This window comes from Strongylocentrotus purpuratus, unplaced genomic scaffold (assembly GCF_000002235.5).
Source record: "Strongylocentrotus purpuratus isolate Spur 01 unplaced genomic scaffold, Spur_5.0 spur5_scaffold_7, whole genome shotgun sequence".
Classification (NCBI taxonomy): domain Eukaryota; kingdom Metazoa; phylum Echinodermata; class Echinoidea; order Camarodonta; family Strongylocentrotidae; genus Strongylocentrotus; species Strongylocentrotus purpuratus.
The window spans coordinates 35,111,553-35,133,612 of NW_022145613.1; the positions used below are offsets into that span (position 1 = coordinate 35,111,553).

At 38.3% G+C, this 22,060-nt stretch overlaps 1 protein-coding gene across 2 annotated transcripts in view; it reads right to left on the reverse strand.

Annotated features, from left to right (window-relative positions):
* Window positions 1-4,192: 4,192 nt before the first annotated feature.
* LOC105445896 (protein FAM167A-like) overlaps window positions 4,193-22,060 on the reverse strand; it is a 49,595-nt gene continuing 31,727 nt past the window's right edge. For both annotated transcript variants that reach the window (XM_011682036.2, XM_030974037.1), the window contains exons 3-4: window positions 14,776-16,264; window positions 4,193-6,115 (exon numbers count right to left, since the gene is read on the reverse strand). In XM_011682036.2, coding sequence (XP_011680338.2) covers window positions 5,843-6,115; window positions 14,776-15,153 — 651 coding nt within the window. In that variant the 5' untranslated portion in view covers window positions 15,154-16,264 and the 3' untranslated portion in view covers window positions 4,193-5,842. The remainder of the gene's footprint in view (window positions 6,116-14,775; window positions 16,265-22,060) is intronic.

Genomic DNA, 22,060 nt, shown 5'->3' on the forward strand with positions numbered 1-22,060 from the left:
GTGGGGGTGGGGGGGGGGGGGGGGCTGTTGCACTCGCGTCTTGCACTCAAACATCAATGACTGCAGTCGCCAGTCTGTGTATTTCGTTTAATTGTCTATACATGCATATGAGTACGAGGAGCGAGGTGGGGGGGGGGGGGGGGTGTGCTGCAGCATCCACCCCATGACTTTTAAAGTTCTAACATTCAAGCAACCATCACCTCATCTTTGGGCAGCCAGGTGCCAGAATATCCTCATATTCAGACACTTATCTAGTGTACTATTATTTTGAAATGAATTTGTTTGCCACTGTAAAGTGATTTTTATCATACTCGCTCGCTTCAATCGCTTGTAAAATTTTGAGAAAACAGGTGATTTCCGGCAATGCGATGCACAAATATTATAACATAACGTACCATATTCATGAATTTATTATCCTTAAAATACTTATCATTATCTTTCTGTACACATGTTGCTGTTAATAGAATGGTAAGCTACAAAAAAGCCTTTAGCTGACGGTCCTCCTGTCCCCTGTTTCATTTTACTTCATGTATTCATTAATTTGTATTCAAACAAAATACATTTACACAATTTGTATAAAACAGACATTTTAAAAATACCAAGGCATGAATGAGGAGACGGTTTATAAAGGGCAACAACCTTATCGATGCTGCCACCGAAAAAGGTATTAACAACTTGATTTTACCTTTGGAATTTTAGGTTGTTACGAAACTTACAAGTAAAGATGTTTTGTATGGAAGTTATTAATTTGTAAAACACCTATGAATGTATTTTTGTTATTATCTTTAAGATAATAACAAAAATACATTCATAAGTTATTGAAATGAAGAAGCAAGAACAGTTTTTAATGAAAATATTTTTAAATGTTTTGTGCGTTTTCTCTCTCTCTCTCTCTCTCTCTCTCTCTCTCTCTCTCTCTCTCTCTTTCTCTCTCTCTCTCCCTCTCCCTTTATACATTTCTGTATATAAAATGAAGAAAAAAAGTGTGTTCTTAACCCATTGCTTACTGGAACCTGGTGGTCCCTGTGTGAAGCCTATTGGAATTAGACAATTCAGTAGCCAAAGGGTTAAGTGACGCAAAAATTCCTATTAACTATTCAGCCTTCATGGGTTATCCTGTTAATTTATTATCATTATTATTTTGTTTTCATTATCATTTTACTATTTGTATTCATGTTACAATCGACATGACGAAACTCTCCCATTCTCTCTCTCTCTCTCTCTCTCTCATGTTTCTCGTGTCGCTCATCTCCCTATCTCATACATTGCTCCTTTAATACCTACCTCTCCCTCTCTCTGGCTCTATGCAGTCTCAAGCTCCACAAAGAAAGAACGAAGTTGAGGGAGTGTAAGCGGTGGGGAGGGGGTAGTGGCGGGGTTTGGGCGTTTCATTATAATTGCTACCTACCGGGGAATTTGCGGGATCGGGGAATTTTTTAAAGGCACATTGTCCTACTTGTAGCTACTTGATCCCTCTATATAGAAAACTTCCCCAATCGGTGCCTGTTGGTCCCCCATGATTCTGTTTTTCTTATGTTAAATGAGAGCTGAGTTAATGAGAAAGCCACCTGTCGCAGTGACCTCGCTGGCTCGCTTGGTGGTCTAATCCCTTCTGGCTGAAGTAGTAAAGCCTGCCTTTTAAAGAATGAAAATTGGGTCCTAGGGATGCAAGGTTTGGAGTGGGCTCTAGCTGGTGTTTGTCGGAGGAGAATGTGTGTTGAGGGGTGTGGGCGGGATGGGGTGGGTGGGGTTCAGGCATGGGAAGGAGCAATCTCAAGTCAGGCGGGAAAATTTAAAAATTGTGAAAATTGGATAATAGGGAAGCAAAGCTTGGTGTGGGTCCTAGATGACGTCTATTGGGGAGCTTAGGGGGAGGCCGTAACGGTGGTATGGTTAACTTACATACATTAGTTTGCTTGCTAGGTAAAGGATAAACAATAACTGGCCTGCCTTACCTAGCAACACGTAAGGTATGAGATTCGTATTCTTACTATTGAAATGAAATTATTAGTAACAGGTCAATGAAATAATTTGTAATGAGGCAATTAACAAAGGTTCATGCGTGGATTTGACTACATTACGAAAACGGCCTATATAATTATACCCGAGAAGAATCACCTATAATAAATAGTGGCCCACAAAGACACGCATAGAGCTCCATTCGGTCACCTGTTTTTTTTATTAATCTACTTATTCTCATAGCTATTGATCTCATGTATATTGGATGCTCTGTTTCAAATTCAATCAAGAAAGGATGTAAATAGAGGGAGGAGGAGGAGGAGAAGAAGGAGGAGATGAAGAAGTGGGGAGGAGGCAAAGTGACAGGATGAGAGAGGGAGGAAGAGAAGAAAGGGAGAAGGATCGGGAAAGAACAAGGATAAGGAGAAAGAGTTAAGATGTAAAAGAGAGGAAACCGAAGGAAGTAGTAAAATTATTGAGATGCGAGGGGGAAGGAGGATGGCTCGGATGAGAATTAGAAAGAAGGATTGAATGAGAGAAGGACAAATCAGATGAAATAGGGGGTAAATGGAAAGAGAAGCAATGGTGGATCAAAAAAGTAATAATTATTCTTCAAACTTTTGTAATGTTAACGAACAAGTATTAGCTCTATGATATTCGATTATTCATGATCTAACGATTTATTATTTTATTTTTTTCCAAAATTTGGAAATAATTTATGTGAACTGAAGTTACATCTCCACGAAGGACAAAAGAACTAATTGACCGGAATAATTATGCAATGCATGGATTGAGACGAGCTTTAGATAACTGGAAAGATTGTATTACATGTCAGAAAGACATATTTCTTCAACTTAAAGGCACACTGTCCTACTTGTAGCTACTTGCTCCCTCTATATAGAAAACTTCCCAAATTGGTGCCCGTTGGTCCCCCATGATCCTCTTTTTCTTATGTTAAATGAGAGCTGAGTTAATGAGATAGCCACCTGTCACAGTGACCTCGTTGGCTCGCTGTGTGGTCTAATCCCTTCTAGCTGCAGTAGTAACGCTTACCTTTAAATAATATCGAATCAATTTAAACTTTAATTTTCAATTATCATAATTTATACACATCCTTCCTTTAAATTGATCGAAGCTTCATATCATTTTTTCTATTATAAATCTTCACTCGACAAAGGACATGTTTATCAAAATACAAGAAAGCACACTTTCGTTTATAGTAATGTCAGATTTTATTTCATAAAGTCAAGTTTGCAAACTGTAAAATGTCATATTCCTCACCAAAACCTAGTTGATAATCAATTAATAAAAAATAAAATCTGCTTACAATTCATACAAAGATATAATGTTTTCTGAATAAAAATCTGGTAGATATTATAAAGGTACTTTTTCAAAAGTTTTGTTGATGTTTATCTTTCAAACTGGTATCACTTTGACAGATCACTATAAAAATATATGTCAGTTTTCGTTGTGCGTTCCCCCACCATAACATATCGTTTATAATCATTCAGTGAAAAAATGCATTCGGTTGAACACCTCTGTTTTTAGTACGGGATTAAGAAAAAACATGGCGTCAATTTTCGTCAGGTTGTGACGTTCTATCACTTTTGACGTCTTTATGAAGTCAGAAAAATCTAATCAACTCAGCACACTTTGTAGGACAGTGACGAATTACGGGGAAAGGGGTATCACCCCCTTCCCAATTGTAAAACATTAGGGGGAGGGATACAATGTAAACGACCACTTTTCCAAGTTTTTAAAGATTTTGATTGTTGATTAAGGGTTACCCCCTAAGTACAAAGATATGAGAAGTACTATAAGTATAAGTAATAGCAAATGACCAATCAATATGTACCAGACATAACATGACCTTTCGTTATTTACATTTGAAGCAAACAATAATACTCTTTGAATGGACATTATGCTGTCACTGATCATATTCATATCATGAATTTAAATCATCTCATCGTCTTGATATAAACGGGCCTATACTCTCTAGAAAGTTCAGTATACACGCCATAGCAGTATGCCTATAGTCATCCTTAATTGCAGACCAATATCATTGTTTCTATCGCTACCTATTTCGGAATGTCCACCAACCATAATATCAAATAGTTGTTTAATTCGAATCTGGGCTAACTCGGCCCAGCTGCAAAAATCCATAACCCTAACTCTAACCCTAAAACAAAACCCTACCCAAAACCTAACCCTAAACCTAACCCTAAACCTAACCCTAAACCTAACCCTAAACCTGCAAAACTGACCGTTTTTGCAGCTGGGCCGAGTTTTTTTTGGTCTGAGTTAGCCCGACTCCGTTTAATTTATATAAAAATTGAACATTAGACTGGAAGATGTGAATTTTAATCATAATCATTATGGACCAACAAGCGATGTCATTCTTGTTACATTTTCCAAATTAAATAACACATTATACAGAGGTAGATCCTAAATGATTGGTTATCAAGGAATTCACCAGTGGCAATCCTTTTTTTTTAACCAACACTGTGTTGCATCTATAAAACCGTGTCCATTGTAAAACGTGTAACGGTTGAAACTAAAAGCACAGTAAAGTACTGTACAATGCTCAGAGTATCAGATAAAATTCTCACAATTCATCGAATTTAACGCGGAAAGAGGAATTATCTTGATATCAATATCATTTACTAAGTAATAAAAAAACCTAGCAAGTATGGAAGATTATATCAAATGGACCACTTCAAAGTAAAGCAAATATATCAATATTTGATCTTTGACGTACTAAATCTGATCAATCGTCAGACAAACATTATCACATAATAAGTCACCTTTAAAAAATATCAAATTACTTAGTAATGCACTCATTAATAACAAATGTCGATTGAGAACACAATACAGTTTTCCTTATGTAATTTAACACAATAAATAATGAGAAAAAAACCCCCCATTACACTCGGTTTAAGAATTAGCTTTATGAACCATATTCTTGCTCAATAACGACGCGAGGAAGACAATAAAAACATTTAAACAACTAGAATTTGTCTTCATTCGTCAAAATGCTGAATTACTAAAACAATTTCAAAATGTGTAATATACGATGTCTCCATGTCCATGTCACATGTTTTGCCCTAAATCTGTCATCTTTATTCGTACTGGGTAAGTTTTTGATAGATACAAAGGCAATTATTAGAATTAAAAATACCCATCGAGTTTAAGTAAAATGTGATTGGAACTGTTATTCAGTCTAGGCACTGTGTGGGATATCCAAGTATAGACAGACAACCCACGGCGCCAACACGTTGGTCTGTGGGGCCTTCGGATAAATTTGCAGAAGGTTCTCTAGAACGGTATTGTCGGTCTCGCGAATGGGCGTATATAGGTACACTGTGTCATGCTGTTGAGTAGAAAATTGAATCGTCAATATTTGCATATACTGTAGTACCGTATTTTGTTTCAGGGGATTTAGAGAGGGACTCCACTGTTAAGACAAAACATATGTTGGCTCGAAGATGATACTTGGTGATGTTTTAGGGTCAGGAAAGTTATTACTTAATGAAATCGTCGTCCATTAAAAGAGCGCTAAAATAATAAAGATAAAATTATGTCTGTTTTCAATATAATGTTCGTTTTCTGGTCCCCTCCTTTCTGTCTCCATGTCTCTGATGTGGGAAGATCCACTGCAAATTATCTCATAACGAAGAGGCATTCCTTCGCTTTATATGAATCAATCCAAGGTTACCGTAAAGTTTATTATATTTTCATTACTATAATTTTATGACAATCTATATGGTTTTTCATTTACGGCAGGCAAGCAGGCCCCGGAAGCAGGCAGTGCAACTCGGTCATTATTGCAATAAAAGTCACGTGACCAAACACGCCTGCAGGTCAGCCAATCGTATAAACTCGGCTATCGTAATGAGAATCTCCGACTATTCAAGTTCATCCGGGTCACCCCAATGTCTTTCAATGGATCCTCCCCGATTGGGTAGAAGTTATTGTTCATAGGCAAATCAAAGAGCGCGCTCTTGAGCTCCACACTCTCCTCTACCATGCTGTAGCGGGCGTCCTCTATCAGCTCTCGATGATCGTCGCTGGTTTTCTGTAGTTTGAGCGCCTGTATTTCTCCCCGGAGCTTCATGAGTTGCATGGCCAATTGGTGATCCTGTGTCTTCATTGCAATCTGGGGAGGACAACAAAAAAGGACAAGAGAGAGAAATTAGTTAGTTATTAATTAGAATGAAATAATGTCTTTGATCCTTTGTGCTCTCTTCTTTCCTCTTCCATATCCATACACAGACACCCCTTTGCTTCAACTGTTCTTCATTGTTTTCTCCATTTTTTTTTATTTGAAGCTGTTCATAATTACTCTCGTTTTATCTTCCTCGTTTTGTGTCTCCTTCACTAGTTAATTCACACGATGATGCTTTCCCTTTATATTCCTCTCCATACATGTTTATAATGATCACAATAGCTTAGCTACAGAAAGTACGGGATGCGTGCCCCAATCGAATTCAATGCAAAGAAATGCAAAGAAAGAGAGGGGAGAGAGAGAGAGAGAGAGAGAGGGGGGGGGGGAAGACAGAAAGTGAGAAAAAGAGAAACACGAAAGGTGCTAGGATATATTCCTGCACCCTCCGTCAAAAATCGATGGCCGTGTTAATGTTCATCTTCATTTACTTAATAATAGCGATGCCCAAACTCCGATAATGGCGAGCCCCCTCCCAATGACTGGACCCACGCTACGCCTCTGATGACAGTATATTGACTTTTTTTTTCATTTTTCTCGAATTCGGGAAGTGCCCCGGTCCGAGAACTTTTATTACGCGTACTATCGATTCTCAGCAGTTGGATACGGAACTTATGTTGAAAACATAATCGGCTGTTTTATTTGGCCTGCTTATAGGAGCCATTCCAAAATGAATTCCCTAACATTCTAGGCATCAATACTAATCTTGGAATAGTACAAAACATAAATATTGGTAATCCTCGAAAGTCTGGCATTCGTGTTGACATAACACAATGATGAATGTATTTGAAGCATTGTTAGTCTTTGCCCCTAAGCGTTTTCAACCTTTTGAACTGCATTTGTTACGCATAGAAATGAGAAGAATAATCAGGGGCTGGTAGAAATTACTTTTCAGATCATGCTTGTCAGACATTGTTTGATCATTGTGAAACGGGGATTTCAGGGTTTCATACCGGGCCATCTCTCAAAACATAGGTTGCACATAATAGACAACACAAAGACAACGTTAATGCTAGAATGCATTTTCACTTTACACCTTCAAACGTATTCAAAATGTCCCTTTCTGCAGAAAAAAGCTGATAATACATTAATTTTGAGCAGCATTTAAAAGTTTGGTATATTTCTTTGGAAAGAATCGCCTGTTTGCTAAGGAATAGATACTAAAAGGAAATATGGCTTAACAAAAAATATAGATTAAATTCATAATTGATAAAGATTTTGTCCTTTTTATATTTGCTGAGTGTGTCAGCAGCAGTTTCATGAGTGAAAAAAACATCAAGATTAGAAGATGAAGAACTGAAACAGAAGACAGATTATGAGAAATAGGAAAGAATACTACAGAGGAGAAGCCTGGGACCTCAATGAACAATTAAGTTATTAGGTAATGCAGTGCAAAATCAGATCAGCAGAATGAAAAGAGCAAAGCTATAGAATAATATTACTAAAGAAAAAAAAATAGATGAAGGAAGAAGGAAGAACAATATCACATATAGAGACGTTACGACCATGGAGGAAGCATATTTCAAAATGTTATGGCAATCATAATGGTGACTATATGAATAAGGCCAAATATTCTTTATCAAAGCGAAATATGATCATACATGTATGCGAGTGGGTGTGTGTGAGCAGACAAAACGAAAATATTCCGAGGGATTATTCCATCTAGCTTCAACAATACACCTGCAGTTTAGACCTGTACCGCAACCTCTGAATACGTGTCATTCAACACGTATCACATTCATGCTGAAAAACAACTACCCTATGGTGAAAATAAAGCAACAGCACCCCAAAATGTATTTGACCCCGGGGACCCCTCCTGGTTGACCCGCTTTGCCCCCCTACACGGGGGTTCATATCCCGTTTCCCAGAGGTAGAGGGGTGCAGGGGGCGTTCCGTATTGTGGAGGTTGGTTCCCTTTTCACTTATCGTTTAGATCAACGCGTTACTCGCGTGAGACGGTGGAAACGCATTCCGATAGAGTATTGAATAAATATAGAAATATGCGATAATGTTTAGGCTCTGCCAAGGGTGAAAGATAATTCAAGACAAACGTCTTGTTATTTATAAATGCAATGAAGTAATAATACTCACATGATTTATTTGATTGCTAGATTGGTTGGTTGAGTGATTGATTAATTGATAAGTTGATTGATTTGTTTGTTTACATATTATCTTAACTGAGCTCCCCCAAAAGCGCAAGCTTGCAAATGAAATTTAAAAAAAACAAGAGAAACCATAGCTGTGATATTTCACTTTAAGAGAGACACTGTTACACTGACTGAGACTAGAATTGACTTGTGGAATTCGATTTTAAAAGCAAATCATTTTTCTCTCTAAATAAGAAAATGAAATTTGAGAAGAAGGAGAATTTCAAATATATATAAATAATTGGGCTGAGATCAAAGTTCATTGCATATGACGAAGTTGTGATATCGCTTAATTTGACGGCAGGATTATCAACCTAACCCAATATAAATTCTCCGATTGTTCTAGATTCAATTCGAATAAATAATTTTTGCTGACATTTCCCTGTGAATGACAGTGAACCTTGTCTGACGGTAACCTGTTCATGCTCTCTTAATCATCTATAGGAAAGGGTTCAATTGCCTTCTTTTAAAGGTACTATGTCCCATTTGCAGGCCAAAAAAATGAAAAAGTTAAATTCCAACTGCATTTGAAAGATAATACTAATTTAGAACTTACCTAAAAAAGGTGGGGCTTGAAAATGTCTTCAAGTGGGAAAATAATGACTATTAGTTGTCAAATCGACTTTAGGGCTATAGAGCCCAAAAGTAATAGTCTTGATTTTCAGACAATTGTACCGAATGGTCGTACGTTTTATGCTGCGCAAAGATTCAATCAGTTTACCATCACAAGAAGTGGGTTATTGATGTAGACAAATGCTCATGCACCCTTTACAACTCTTTTCATGTATGTTATTACCAAGAAGAAAAAAAGCCAGTCAGTCACTCAAGTGTCTGACAGTGAAGTCTAGCAAGTAAACGGGTTTCCTTGCATAATTTGAATATGAGGACACTGCTAACGTTTAAATTTCACAGATAGGACATACATGACATATTCATAATTCCTGCAAAGTTCTACAGCATTTGAGGTTGGCTGCAAAAGGGACATAGTACCTTTAACTGGCAAAACTAATAGTTTCTGAAGTGGCGTAGCTATAATGAGCACATGCTCCCAACTAGTAGAATGGCTGGGGGGGGGGGGGGGGGGGGGGGGGGGAGAAGAAAAAGAAGAAAAAGAAGATAGGGGCAGAGAGAGAGTGAGTGAGAGAGAGAGAAAGGGGTGCGTGCGCGAGAGGGTTGTTGTGTTTGTACAGAGAGAGTGAGAGAAAGAGAGAGGGAGAGAGAAAGAAAGGGAGAGAGAGAGAGAGAGAGAAGGGGGAGGGGAAGGAAAAAGAAGATAATAGAACTCTCTTTCACACCCTCTCTATCGCTATTGGTTGCCTTGTTACTGCGAATGTCATCTACAATGTGCGACAAGTTCCCCCATGAGGCTACGGTCCCCGAAATAAAAAAGACTGTACCCCACTACGCCACTGTTTACTGTATATGTAAAGTTTTCCAATACAACGTTACACCTATAGAGATGACATTTACATGCTACATAAGGCTGATACGACAATATCGATCTTTAAATTTGACTAGTAATGAATGCTTAATCTCTTTTCAAAACATTACGCACCACGACAAAATAGGGATAAGTTTGGCAACAAACTTTACTCTTTTAAAAAAATATATCATTCAAGGATGTTGTACAAAATAATGATTAACCCTCGAAATCAACAGGAAGTAAGTTGCAGACACCTTATCTCTCATTAACATCCGTTTGTTCATGTGACTTTTATGTCACATACTTCATAGTTAATACTCCTGAACACCAGGAAAATATATGGACAAGTACATTCATCTTTAGTAACCATTATGTCATTTCTTTCGGGTTTCATTTAAAGTTCTGTAATAATCAAATCGACTCTGACTCGACTATCAATAAGGAAGTAGTCCCTCATGACATGCTCAGAAAATGAAAGGTCCGTACTGTCCTTTATTATCTCATTGTGATCAAACATTGGTCGCAAACAGAAAGCATCGCACTGAAGATAAATAGAGCATGATCAATGGGAATGTTCGAAAATATTTGATGTGCATGCTAAAGCAGGACGTGTAAGATTAAAAGTAATGCACGTGACAAGCTCGTACCTACTCATGAATGTGGTAAGAATTTCAGTGAGAATCTAAGATACTCTCAGAATTTCCGTAGGCGGATCCACAGAGACAGAAAACAACAACGCCTCTCCCCCTCTCAAGAAACACCAACAGTTTTCGAATATTGCGGCGGCTCCAGGATCCACCTTTGAATTAGCATCATGTTTTTAAACAGTTTGTGGAACGGGTTACATTCTTCTTTAGAAGTATTGCTCGATTCATCTTCAATTCTTAAAAACAGCCACACTCATTATTTGGATGTAAAGATATGAATCAATAATTACTACTCTTCACAAAATAACGGTATGACCTTCTTTTTGAAGCCGTATTGATCGTGAATATTATAGAGGTTTGCATATTTTCCAATTATATTGCAATCTAATCTTAATTTGAAAATTAATTTTGTAGTTTTATGTCGAGACATAATGATCGTATAATTGATTTTCATAATTGCATTGTTACGTTAGTTATGTTTGATTACACACTTCACTATAATTACTGAACAAACATTGCTTTGTTTATTCAATTTTGCTACACCAACATTTTATGAAGCAAGAATTCCTTTAACTATCAAAGCTAGAATCTTCATATATTCCTACAGATATCATCACTCGATCAATATTCATCAGCGTGTGAAAACAAGCAGAAAGCGATGGTAAATGACTTGTTTTTGCAATCACTTTCATGCTTGGGTCCACGTTGGAAAACGCCGAGAGTCTGATTAGAGTAATGAAGCGTAGAAGCTAGACGTGACTGGCTTTCTTTCCATGATGTTCAAGTTCGATAGGAGTGGGTGGTCGTACTTACATCTTAAGGTTTCTCAAGAAGCTTTACAAGGAGGAAGGATGGGAAGGTTGAATGATTGGAAGTGGCCATGAATGAAAACTGCATGGCTTCTTCTTCCTATAGCCTTCAGAGGGCTGCAATAATATAGATTCTCTAATATAAAATCGCTATCCGCCCAAAAAGTGTAGTCGTGGGAGCAAAGGGGGGGGGGGGGGGGGTAGGAGGAGGGGGGAAGGACATTGTTGAACTTAAAATGTTAAATCGACATTCAAACGCATGGGTCCAGGAGTGAAAACCCTTTTAAAATGGCAGACAAGCACTATATAACATGCTGTTAAGAGTGTAGATATATACTATTGTGATAAAGTTGTCAATCCTCGGCCATTTTAAATGTTGATTTAACATTTGAGATTTCTAGATGGGAGGGTTGGAGGAGGAGAGGGGAGAGAAGGGGAAGGGGTGGGGGCATATCACAACCCAAGATGATTCAATAGATTATGTAATATTCATTCAAATTGTTATCAACAGCATCTGCCACAGATCTATTCCATTTCTGCACATCAATCAAAATAATATAAGGATTTCAGCAACTTATACAAAATAACCGTACTAGTTTAATGAAAAGTAGAAGTGTAAAAATCACGTTCTGTTCCGTGTTCCTTTCGTCCCCAGTAACGGCAAACACGAACAGCAGAGTAAATCGGATCTGTGCAGGCTCTCGAGTAGATTGTACTTACTCATTATGCATTGATTGTTGAAATGCAAATGTATACCGTAGTTGTTTAACTGATGATAATGAAGTTAATCCATTTCTTCCCATGTCCCTCATGATCTCTCCATATACAACGTGTATAAGAAACATTATAGGTATTATCATTGACTCTACAATATATCTTTGTTATTTTTCTAACAAGCCAGATTCATCAGCACTATATAGTAGTCAGGGGCGTACGCAGGGGGGTGTTTTGGGGGTTCAAACCCCCCCCTTTGGTATTTTAATGTATGTAAACCCCCCCAAAAAAACCTAAAACCCCCCCCCCCCCCCCCCTTTGGCTTTTTTTTATTTATTTTTTTTTATTTAAAAAAAAAAAAAAAAAAAAAAAAAAAATTATACCCACGGCTAACCTAAATAAGGTGACCTTACCCCCCCCCCCATACGTAAAAAAATGTCAAATTTTGAAATTTTGAGACCAAAAAAAAAAAAAAGTGTCCGCTTACCCCCCCCCCCCCCCCCCCCCCCCCCCCCCCCCCCACTGAGCGACTTTTCTGCCGGCTGAGTCGTTGCGATTTTTTCTGGCCTCCAAAAAAAAAAAAAAAAAGTGTCCGCTTACCCCACCCCCCCCCCCCCCCCCCCCCCCCCCCCCCCCCCCACTGAGCGACTTTTCGGCCGGCGTGATTTTCAAATTTTCGGGAGCAAAATATTTTAAAACCCCCCCCTTGAAAAAATCCTGCGTACGCCCCTGATAGTAGTGCATCACGACTATAAATCACAAGCATGTGTGGCTACCTGTAAATGCCATGCAGTAGGCTGCAATAAACATGGTCACGTTTAATGCGGGGTTTAATGGCGTCTCTTTATAAATTATAGACGTTCGCGCCAGATCTACAAGAGCATTACCCCCTCTTTGGAGTCCCCATCCCATCTCCTCTCACGGATCGGCACCCATCGCACGCCTCTCCTGCTCCTCATCCTTAATACCCCAGGCTAGTGCTCATGTCTGTGAAGGGATATCCTCCAGTTTTGCTCGTTACCATGGTGATAAGCATCTCGTGCCCTGTCTGTCAGCGTTCTCCTTATAAACTCCTCCAAGGTTTATTTTAAGTTCAAATTAAAGAGACAAATGAGTCCAAAGGTATTTACATAGATGAATGTGTATGTTATTATTTTTTTATTTTTTTACCTGAAGCACTCATTTGGAGAGAAAAAAAATAAAGTTATAAAACGCACGTCTTACAATGTTATAGCGAATTAAAAGTAATTTGATATTCACACTACGCTTTGATAATTATGTTATACCAATATTATGCTCAAGCAACCGTTATCATTACACCGGGTATTCTTATCCACTTACTACACCAGGTAGAGAGTGGCAAATTTAGATTGATGCGATGCTAAATGATATCATTACAATGTATAACTACGCTGTTTGTCTGTATTATCTATTCCCTCACCATTAGTACTATTTTCTTTCGAAAAGTTACAATGTTCAGTTTAGGTATATTAGGAAAATCCCCCCCCCCCTTTACATGGAAACCTTCCTATTCCCTACCAGTATCATGTCTTCCATTTTGCTCCCCACATTAAACGACCACGCATGAGGGGTGCAGGCTAGCGGTGAGTGATTTTTATTTCGCTGCGAATCAATTAGCCGTAACGTGTCAACATAATGATGCAGACACCGTGATGATGTATGGTGTCTTTAAAGAGAGAACGAGGAGGGTGTTTTCTCAATTTTGCTCATCAGCACGAAAATATCTCAGCACCGCACTACTGACTTTTATTATTTAGGAGCCGCATCATGAAATCTGCTCAAAAAAAATCTGAGATTGAGGGTGCTGTAGACGTACATGTATTTACCGTCATTTTGACTTATGATTTTGTGATCAAGATGAATTATCAATTGTCTATGAAAATATTAAATATTAGCGTTTTGAGTCTTCAAAGGGCAAACTTTTCTTAGATGATGCAATATTTATTTAAGAGAACATTAATTTAGCTTTTAGAAGTGAAGAAGCGCATGTAATAATTATGATTAAGTAGAGGCGTCAATAACTAATAAATAGTGCTTCATTCACGTATTATTACATTTACGCCCAAATTACACGCACAGGCCTGTGTCTCATTGAGTATCTTATATTATCTGACAGTGGCTAAATAATTTTCGGATGAAATATAAAAGCACGAGAGTCTACTTTGTAACTTGACAGGTAATATTCGTAGAGTGCACTGAACTTTAAATCTGTAGAAAAGGCTTCCAGTATATACGACAAGGATTCCAATATTTTCCCATCAAGATTAGTATCATTTGCTGAAGCAGTAAAGGGAAATTCCTAAATCAAATATTAATGGGCCAAGCTCGTTCTCTAATGTGCAATTCTGAAACGTATACATTTCAAACGTTATATAGATAATCTACATGAATCAATTAATTAAACAAAATACACTCAATGGCTCTATCATTTTAATAACAAGATGTAAAGTTAACATCTTCAAGCCAGGTGGAGGATGAGAGGGCTTCATTGCCCAAACCCCACCTTCCAGAATTTGAAATAACAACAGTTGGGTAACTACCACCTTCTAATGTGATGTTATTTTTTGCACAAGTGCGCATTGAGTATTTTATTTTCAAGTGGATTTGGCGACTTACAAATCTCATATAATAATATTGGTAGTGATCTATTTGTATATTTCAACAACAGTTGATTGAAACATAAAAAAACAAAAAAGTGGAATGTTGACATTTGGGCAAAAGACCGTCAACCCCCCCCCCCCCCCCCCCCCCGCCTAATGAAACTGGGCCTGTACGCCTTTGATAACGGCCATTATCGAATAAACATGACAAATGAATAGATCAGTATACTAACCAATTCTTGCCTAATCCACGTGATAGCGTCGTCGACTTTCTTTCTCCTCTCCTGGTCGTCCGTCAGAATCTCACTGTCGTCCGATTTTCTATCGACATCATCGTCGCATTCATCTTCCCCGCTATCATCGCTTTCAAGTCCAGCTTGCTTAACCAAGGCCATGTTCTGTTGGAAGTTCGTTAGATTCTCCCTCCATTGCATGATGGAGGGTCGCCTGGTCGAAAGGCGTAACCGCGTCGTCATCTTCTTGAGTTCGTTGAGGCCGGCGACCTCCTCATCCTCCTTGATCGTCACGAGGTCCCGTGTCATGAGGAGTTTGGGGTGCACGGTCTCGGTCTGGGCTAGGGACCCGTTGATTAAGATCTGTGGAGCACTCATGTTGGAAAGATTCCCTGACTCCAAGTGGAAGACACCTTCAATTTAAGTTAAAAATAAAAAAATCTTGCTAGGTCTGTCACGAAATCATCAGCAACGTTTTGCTTGTATGCCACTCATAAATTTTACGAGTTGATCAAAAGAGCACGGCGATGATTTGTGTTGTTGATATCCACGGGGCACAGGCGACTCCGAGAACCAGCAAAAATTACAAATGACGATGATGAAATTATTCTTTTTTGCGAAAATGTTGTAAGTTGCAGGCTGTGTGTGTCATTCACCGTTTTCGTCACCTACATATGATATAAATGTTAGCTGGGATCACTTATTCCCTTCGAAAGTTACTCTAGAGAGGACTACACAAGTACTTCTGTCGAGGAGCTGAGTTTATTGAAAAGTTGTCAAACATACAATTTGTATTGCGTTCCTTGTAGAGGTTTGTCCAATTCGGTTTGACACTCTCGGGTTGTTTTGATAGGGATTAATTCTCAATGACTCATAACTTCCGTTAATACAGGTATAAAAGGCACAGAACATAATCCAAACAAAACTCTAACTCTTCTGAAGGCAGACGGCGACAAATTTTCTTGAAATCCCTTAAGGATAATCATCAAACCGTGACTATTCCTTTCGCAGATTTTGACTGATGGAGGATCATAGATACTCGTCATAAGTCGCCCAATCTCCTAATACCCCATCTTCGCGATGATCCGTCGGAGAAATACCAATGCGATAATAGTTGTTGATCTATGATTATGTGCAGGAGACGACTGAATCGATTTGATTAATCATCATGAGGAACAATCGAAGCATCATCCAAATCTGCACGCCAACCATTAACGAATCATCCGTGTAAAGTCCGCAGCGAGGCTAGAATGATTAGTGTGTATTTGCCACGAGACCTTTTACATTTATCAGGTTCTCTGAAGAACGTGACGTCGAAAACAATATTCGAACGTTGTCAACATTTGAGAGAGATTAATTCATTCCATCTATCATTCGTGCTGCATTCCTGAACCACCACACTAAAGATTATTACATAGATGTCATCAGTAGTCATGCATTGTCTTCAGAAGGGGGCACGCACTGACGATGCTCATCAGAACAACCATATCTGAAATGAGAAATTCATAAGAATTGTCATTAAAAAGTGGCACAAACTCATGCTATTTAAAGTTACAGTGTTTGTGATCGTATTTTATCCTACACTTTGTGCGATAGGTATCATGTCACTAATGTTTATCATCAGGCACTGTGGTATAGGGGCGGGGCGGGGCGAGGGGCTACGCCATAATGGAAGGAAAAAAGTACGGGACCATCATGCTCTCTTTAAATGTTAAAAACGGACCTCTTCAGATCCTCGGAAGGGGTGTCGGATAATCGTTACTGGTATCGCATTAATTTGAAGGTCAGATAATCTTATAAATATACGCTTCGATTGACAGTCATAAGCCGCAATCCATCATACCTATGAATACAAAAAAAAAACGCATGAATGTTTCATTTAAAGGCCCACTGAACTACTTGTAGCTACTTGCGCCCTCTATATAACAAACAATGTCTAATTGGTGACCATTGGTCCCCCATGATCCTCTTTTTCTTATGTTAACTGAGAGCTGAGTTGATGAGATAACCACCTGTCCAGTGACCTTGCTGGGCGCTCTAATCCCTCCTGTAAACTATGGCAGATAAGCTTAAGCTGTCACTTTTTGCTACTCTTCTTGATGCTTATGTCGGTAATCCCATGACGCCTGATAGATTGTCGCTATAGATTAATGGTAATATCAAGGCGAGGTATGTGGATGCCTGTATGGGTTGCCTTGGGGGTCAACATTCTGATCTGGATTAGTTGATCCTACACCCTTCAAAAAGAGTATCATTATAAGCGTGAACGTTTTAGCCACAGATTTGGACGAGTTCAATAGGTAGGTAGGAAAGGGTAGGGGAAATGAGAGAGAGATAAAGAGGGAGAGGGAGAGAGGGGGGAGAGGGAGGGAGGGAGAGTGATATAGGCTGCGTTTATGCTTAAATTTTGAAGGTAGAATGAGCGATTTGTAACGCTCATCGTAAACGCTCATCGTAATCGCAGTTCCACGGTGTACTGTTCATGCTCACTTCTTTGGCTCCTCCAGGCAATTCTCCGTGTGTGGCCTTAATTAGTCTTCCAGCTGGATTCGCAAACCTTCACTGTGCATGCTACGTATACCCACTAGAGGTCAGTGCGTTGATCCCATTTAAACGCGTTTACAAATTGTAAACGCATCTTTTTGTGAGTTTACGATCGGCGATCGTGATCGCCGTTTTTCGGTGATCCTACAAAAGTGAGCATGGACGCAACCGTGTTTTAAACTAAACGCGTAACAGATGCCTGATTCTGGCCAGAAAAAGTGAAGCATAAACACGCCCATAGAGAGACAGATAGATAGAGAGAGAGAGAGAGAGAGAGAGAGAGAGAGAGAGAGAGAGAGAGAGAGAGAGAGGGGCAGTGTGGAGAGGGGGAGGGAGAAAGAATTACATTATTATAAACTGTTATCTTATCTAATTCATTGGCATTTTTCACAGTCGTTAGTAATGGCACTTAACGTGCAAATGATTTGGGGTCAACGCGCCCCTCCCTGTCTTTTGGCTACGCCATTGGAGAGCAGCGTTCGAATCTTTGCCGGATAGATGCAGAAAGGGAATTCTTGGCTATAATGGTTTACTTTATGTACTTGGTAATATATACATTTGATTTAAGTCGAGACAGTTGGCAACGAAAAGTAAACTTTGTATCGCATGCACACATGTAGCATGGCGCGATGTGTACATAAAAAGAAGAAAACCTTTCTGCTCCTCTGTTACATGAAACGAAAAGGATTACACACCCACCAGGATCGCTAAAGCAACAATTTAAATCGTTACCTAAACATGACTATAGAACGAGAGGCCCTTCAGAATGTTGACAATCCCATAGGGTCTGACGCAGAATAGATCCAAATAGAGAAACATTCCAAACACTCTATCCAGAATAGGTATCATGATTGGGTTTTGCCCAAACATTCATTTTGCCTCACACGTGTCAAAATACGACTACATTCTTTCCACAGATTAATGTTTATCCCATTCGTTACAATCTTGACCAATCTTTACAATCTCCCCACCCCTCGGGAGGGAGGGGGCAATGAGAGTTGATCTGTAGACAGTTTCGGATTTCAGGCGTGCTAGCTGTGAAAACCCAATGAATGTGCCAGCTGTATACACGCAAAAAACATTGCCCCCTAATTTTGTGAACTTACCGCTAAATTTAGACCCCAAAGACACCATGAAAAAAAGTATTTTGTTCCTGAATTGTCCCCTTACCCTTTGCAGAATGCGCGGTTTCCGATATTCGGGAACATACCTCGTTTATATTTTAGCATTTCGTTAGGGTCCTATTACTACAATCACTCAATTCTACGATGTAATATTACCCTCAATTTCAATTCAATGAACATTTAATGATCAGGGCTTCAGTCATTTGCTACAACCCAAACGATTACTTGTATTTGCAACATAACATTTCACTGCAAATTTTCAATAAAAAATAACAAACCTTCCGCGCCCATCTAATAAAGTAAGAAATTGACTGGGTAAATTGGATGTCCCTGCCCTATTAACACAAAAACATTTTTTTCGTCAACGTCGACTATGAACAATTCATTACTGTGATTGAAAGCGACGTCGCTTTTCCTCAGTCTTGAAAGTACAACAAATATTAGCACATCAATTCTGCTGGATACGGAAATGTGCCCCGACAAAACTTTTTTTCCCATAAAGTTAACCTCAAATTCCTTTTTCTTATTTGTTATTTCAATCATATAAATCTTCATCATTTATTCATTTATTTAGTTATAGTTTGTCCAACGATATGTGTGTTCGTCAATTATCATGTGACCATCAATTCACATGTGGCTTCATGCAGGAGATTTTATTTATTCGCTTCTATGCCGAGGTATTTCCATTTATGAATTATTTTAATAAGACGAAGCCTTTTGAATCCTTAAGCTCGACTGTGAAATATCTCATCAGCTGATTCTCTTACTGCCTGTAATTCCAAGACAGAAAATGTCTTGTAAAAAATTGATGCATAATTGCGATCCTGTTTTTGGACAAATCTAATAGTCAGTGCTATTCGGAAAGCATATATCGTCGGCACTTAATTTATGAACATCACCTTTTAATAAATCTCGTTTTACATCCTCCTATCGCAGTACAAATATAAATGTAGACTCTTCATAAATATGTCCTCAAATGTGATTTCATCTACCGTTTGTTGAGCGATGCCAATGCTTGATTGTGCAAATATTACTGGAACATGTTGAACAAATACACCCCAGATATCAAAATCATGATAGGAAGCAGTGAGTGAAAGAAGGAGAGAAGGCAATGAGCAAATTTACTTTATTTCTGATTGAATGGAAAATAGAAATCAATCTACATTATAGTCGGTGCTATTCGGAAAGCATATATCGTCGGCACTAAATTTATGAACATCACCTTTAAATAAATCTCGTTTCACATCCTCTTATCGCAGTACAAATATAAATGTAGACTCTTCATAAATATGTCCTCAAATGTGATTTCATCTACCGTTTGTTGAGCGATGCCAATGCTTGATTGTGCAAATATTACTGCAACATGTTGAACAAAATACACCCCAGATATCAAAATCATGATAGGAAGCAGTGAGAGAAAGAAAGAGAGACGGCAATGAGCAAATTTACTTTATTTCTGATTGAATGGAAATAGAATTCATTCTACATTATTTAAATGTGAGGTAGTAAGACAAGAAATCGGTTCCAGACACACGATGCCTAGAACATCGTCTGTTTTCATGGAGCGAATGCGTCGTATAAGCAAGCATCACTGGTCTAAATTACCTCAGCTGCACATACAGAATTTTACAATCATTATACACAGTAATAAAGCAATCCCTGTAAAGAAGCGTTTCGGTTTATTTTGCTTATCATTGAAATAAAATCAATTGTCAAAGGACATGATATTTAACTCGGCAAGAACGAGTAGGGATTGTAAGACGCAGTCATGTGACATAAAGGTCACGTGGGGTCATATTCTACCCATCAATCAACGCGTTATTGGCAATGATCATGATGAATGAGTCATGTCTGAAACATTTTTCTCACCAGCATGATGATACAAAATGATTTTAGACAGTGTCTTTTATTACTTTGCACCTGTTTGTAAGATGAACACCAGTTTCGATGGTGTACATACAGAAATACCTCTACCAACAACGCAATAATATGTAATATGTAATGTACGCAATCATTTACTGAAATAAATTGGTGGATCGATCAATCGATTGAGATATCTTTTATAAATTCAAACCAACAAAAACTCTTTATGACAAATGTAAACAAAAAATCCGCGTTTCCTTCGACCACCCCGCACCTTTTTTTAAATCATATAAGACGCGTATCCATTCAGTGAAAGTGATAATGTAATAATGTGATAATGGGAACGAGCATAAATCGGGTTCGGGGGGGGGGGGGTGGCTCCACTTAGAGAATAGAAATTATTGGAATATCGAGACGGGAAAATAACTGTCTATATATATTTTATTTTGTTAATCATGTAGGAAAAGATGTCGGGGAAAAATCCCTGATCTGAACATTCAAGTGAACTGTAATAGAGGAATCATAAACTTTATTTGTATCAGTTTGATTGATTGCTTTCTTCGCAACACCTCTAACCTTCAGAGTTCTTGATGACGAAGCCAGAATGAGTCTTATCATTAGGAAGGTAAACCCTAAAAGTGCATTGCTTACCAAGAACCATTAAGTGATAAGTTTATCTTGAAAGACCTGATAAAATGGGTTTGTTCTTACTATGTACTATTAAAAGATACGACTGTACGAAGAGCAAAGAAACCTTCAATACTCAGGCACATACCATTTTAAAGATAAACTTGAGTTCTGGTAAAAAAAGAAAACGAATTCTCACAGAATCTAACAAAACTTACACTGAATGTTCAAGATTACAAACAATTACAAAAATGTCATGTGCCAAACAATTTTGGAAGAAAATGTATACTGGCTGAGTAATGAGCATAGAAAGATAAGGAAATCAGGGAAGTACTAGCCCCGACACCATGTGTGTTGTCCCATATACATCTTTCTGTGTAAGTGATTGTTACTTTACCAAGACTCTGCCAAATTAATGATGATTTTGATGACTCCAGAACCTTGCATTGCACACCATTACTTACATGCTATATGATCAACTTTTCTGATCCATTCCACACCTTTTCTTTCACAATGCAATCGCATTACCAGAACTCAAGTTTATCTTTAAGTTGAACAAAAAAGAGGTGAACATTTTAAACTCTTGATACTACATAGAAACTACAATCTTAAAGAGGGAAATGTTTTAAGAGCATATAGAAAGCATTAGTTGAAACATGTGGCGCTGGAATTTTGAAATCAGAGGACATTTTCACCCCACATCGTACAAACGAGCTTCTCAGTGATAGGTACATTGTAAATCAAGATAAGTCATCTTGGTAGAGCGATAAATATCATGAAATCCATTTTGCCTTTAGGTAGGGTACAGTTACGAATCATCATCATCATTAATCATTAACATTATTCCCGTAAGTTCATAGCAGTGTGTCTTGTCAAATTAACAGTTTTGTATAATAACAGAACGAAAAAAACATTTCTGACCTGGACTTCAGGAAAATTTTCGGGTTATTGATGCAAACACTTTTCAGCTTGAAGGTAATCAGCACATTCAAAGAGGTTCTAATAAATTATCTATAAAGTGCCGGTATTCCCCCCCCCCCCCCCTTTAGCGTACAAACGAGCTTCTGAATGAGAGGTACATTGTAAATCAAGATAAATCTTTTTGTTAGAGCGATAAAATATCATGA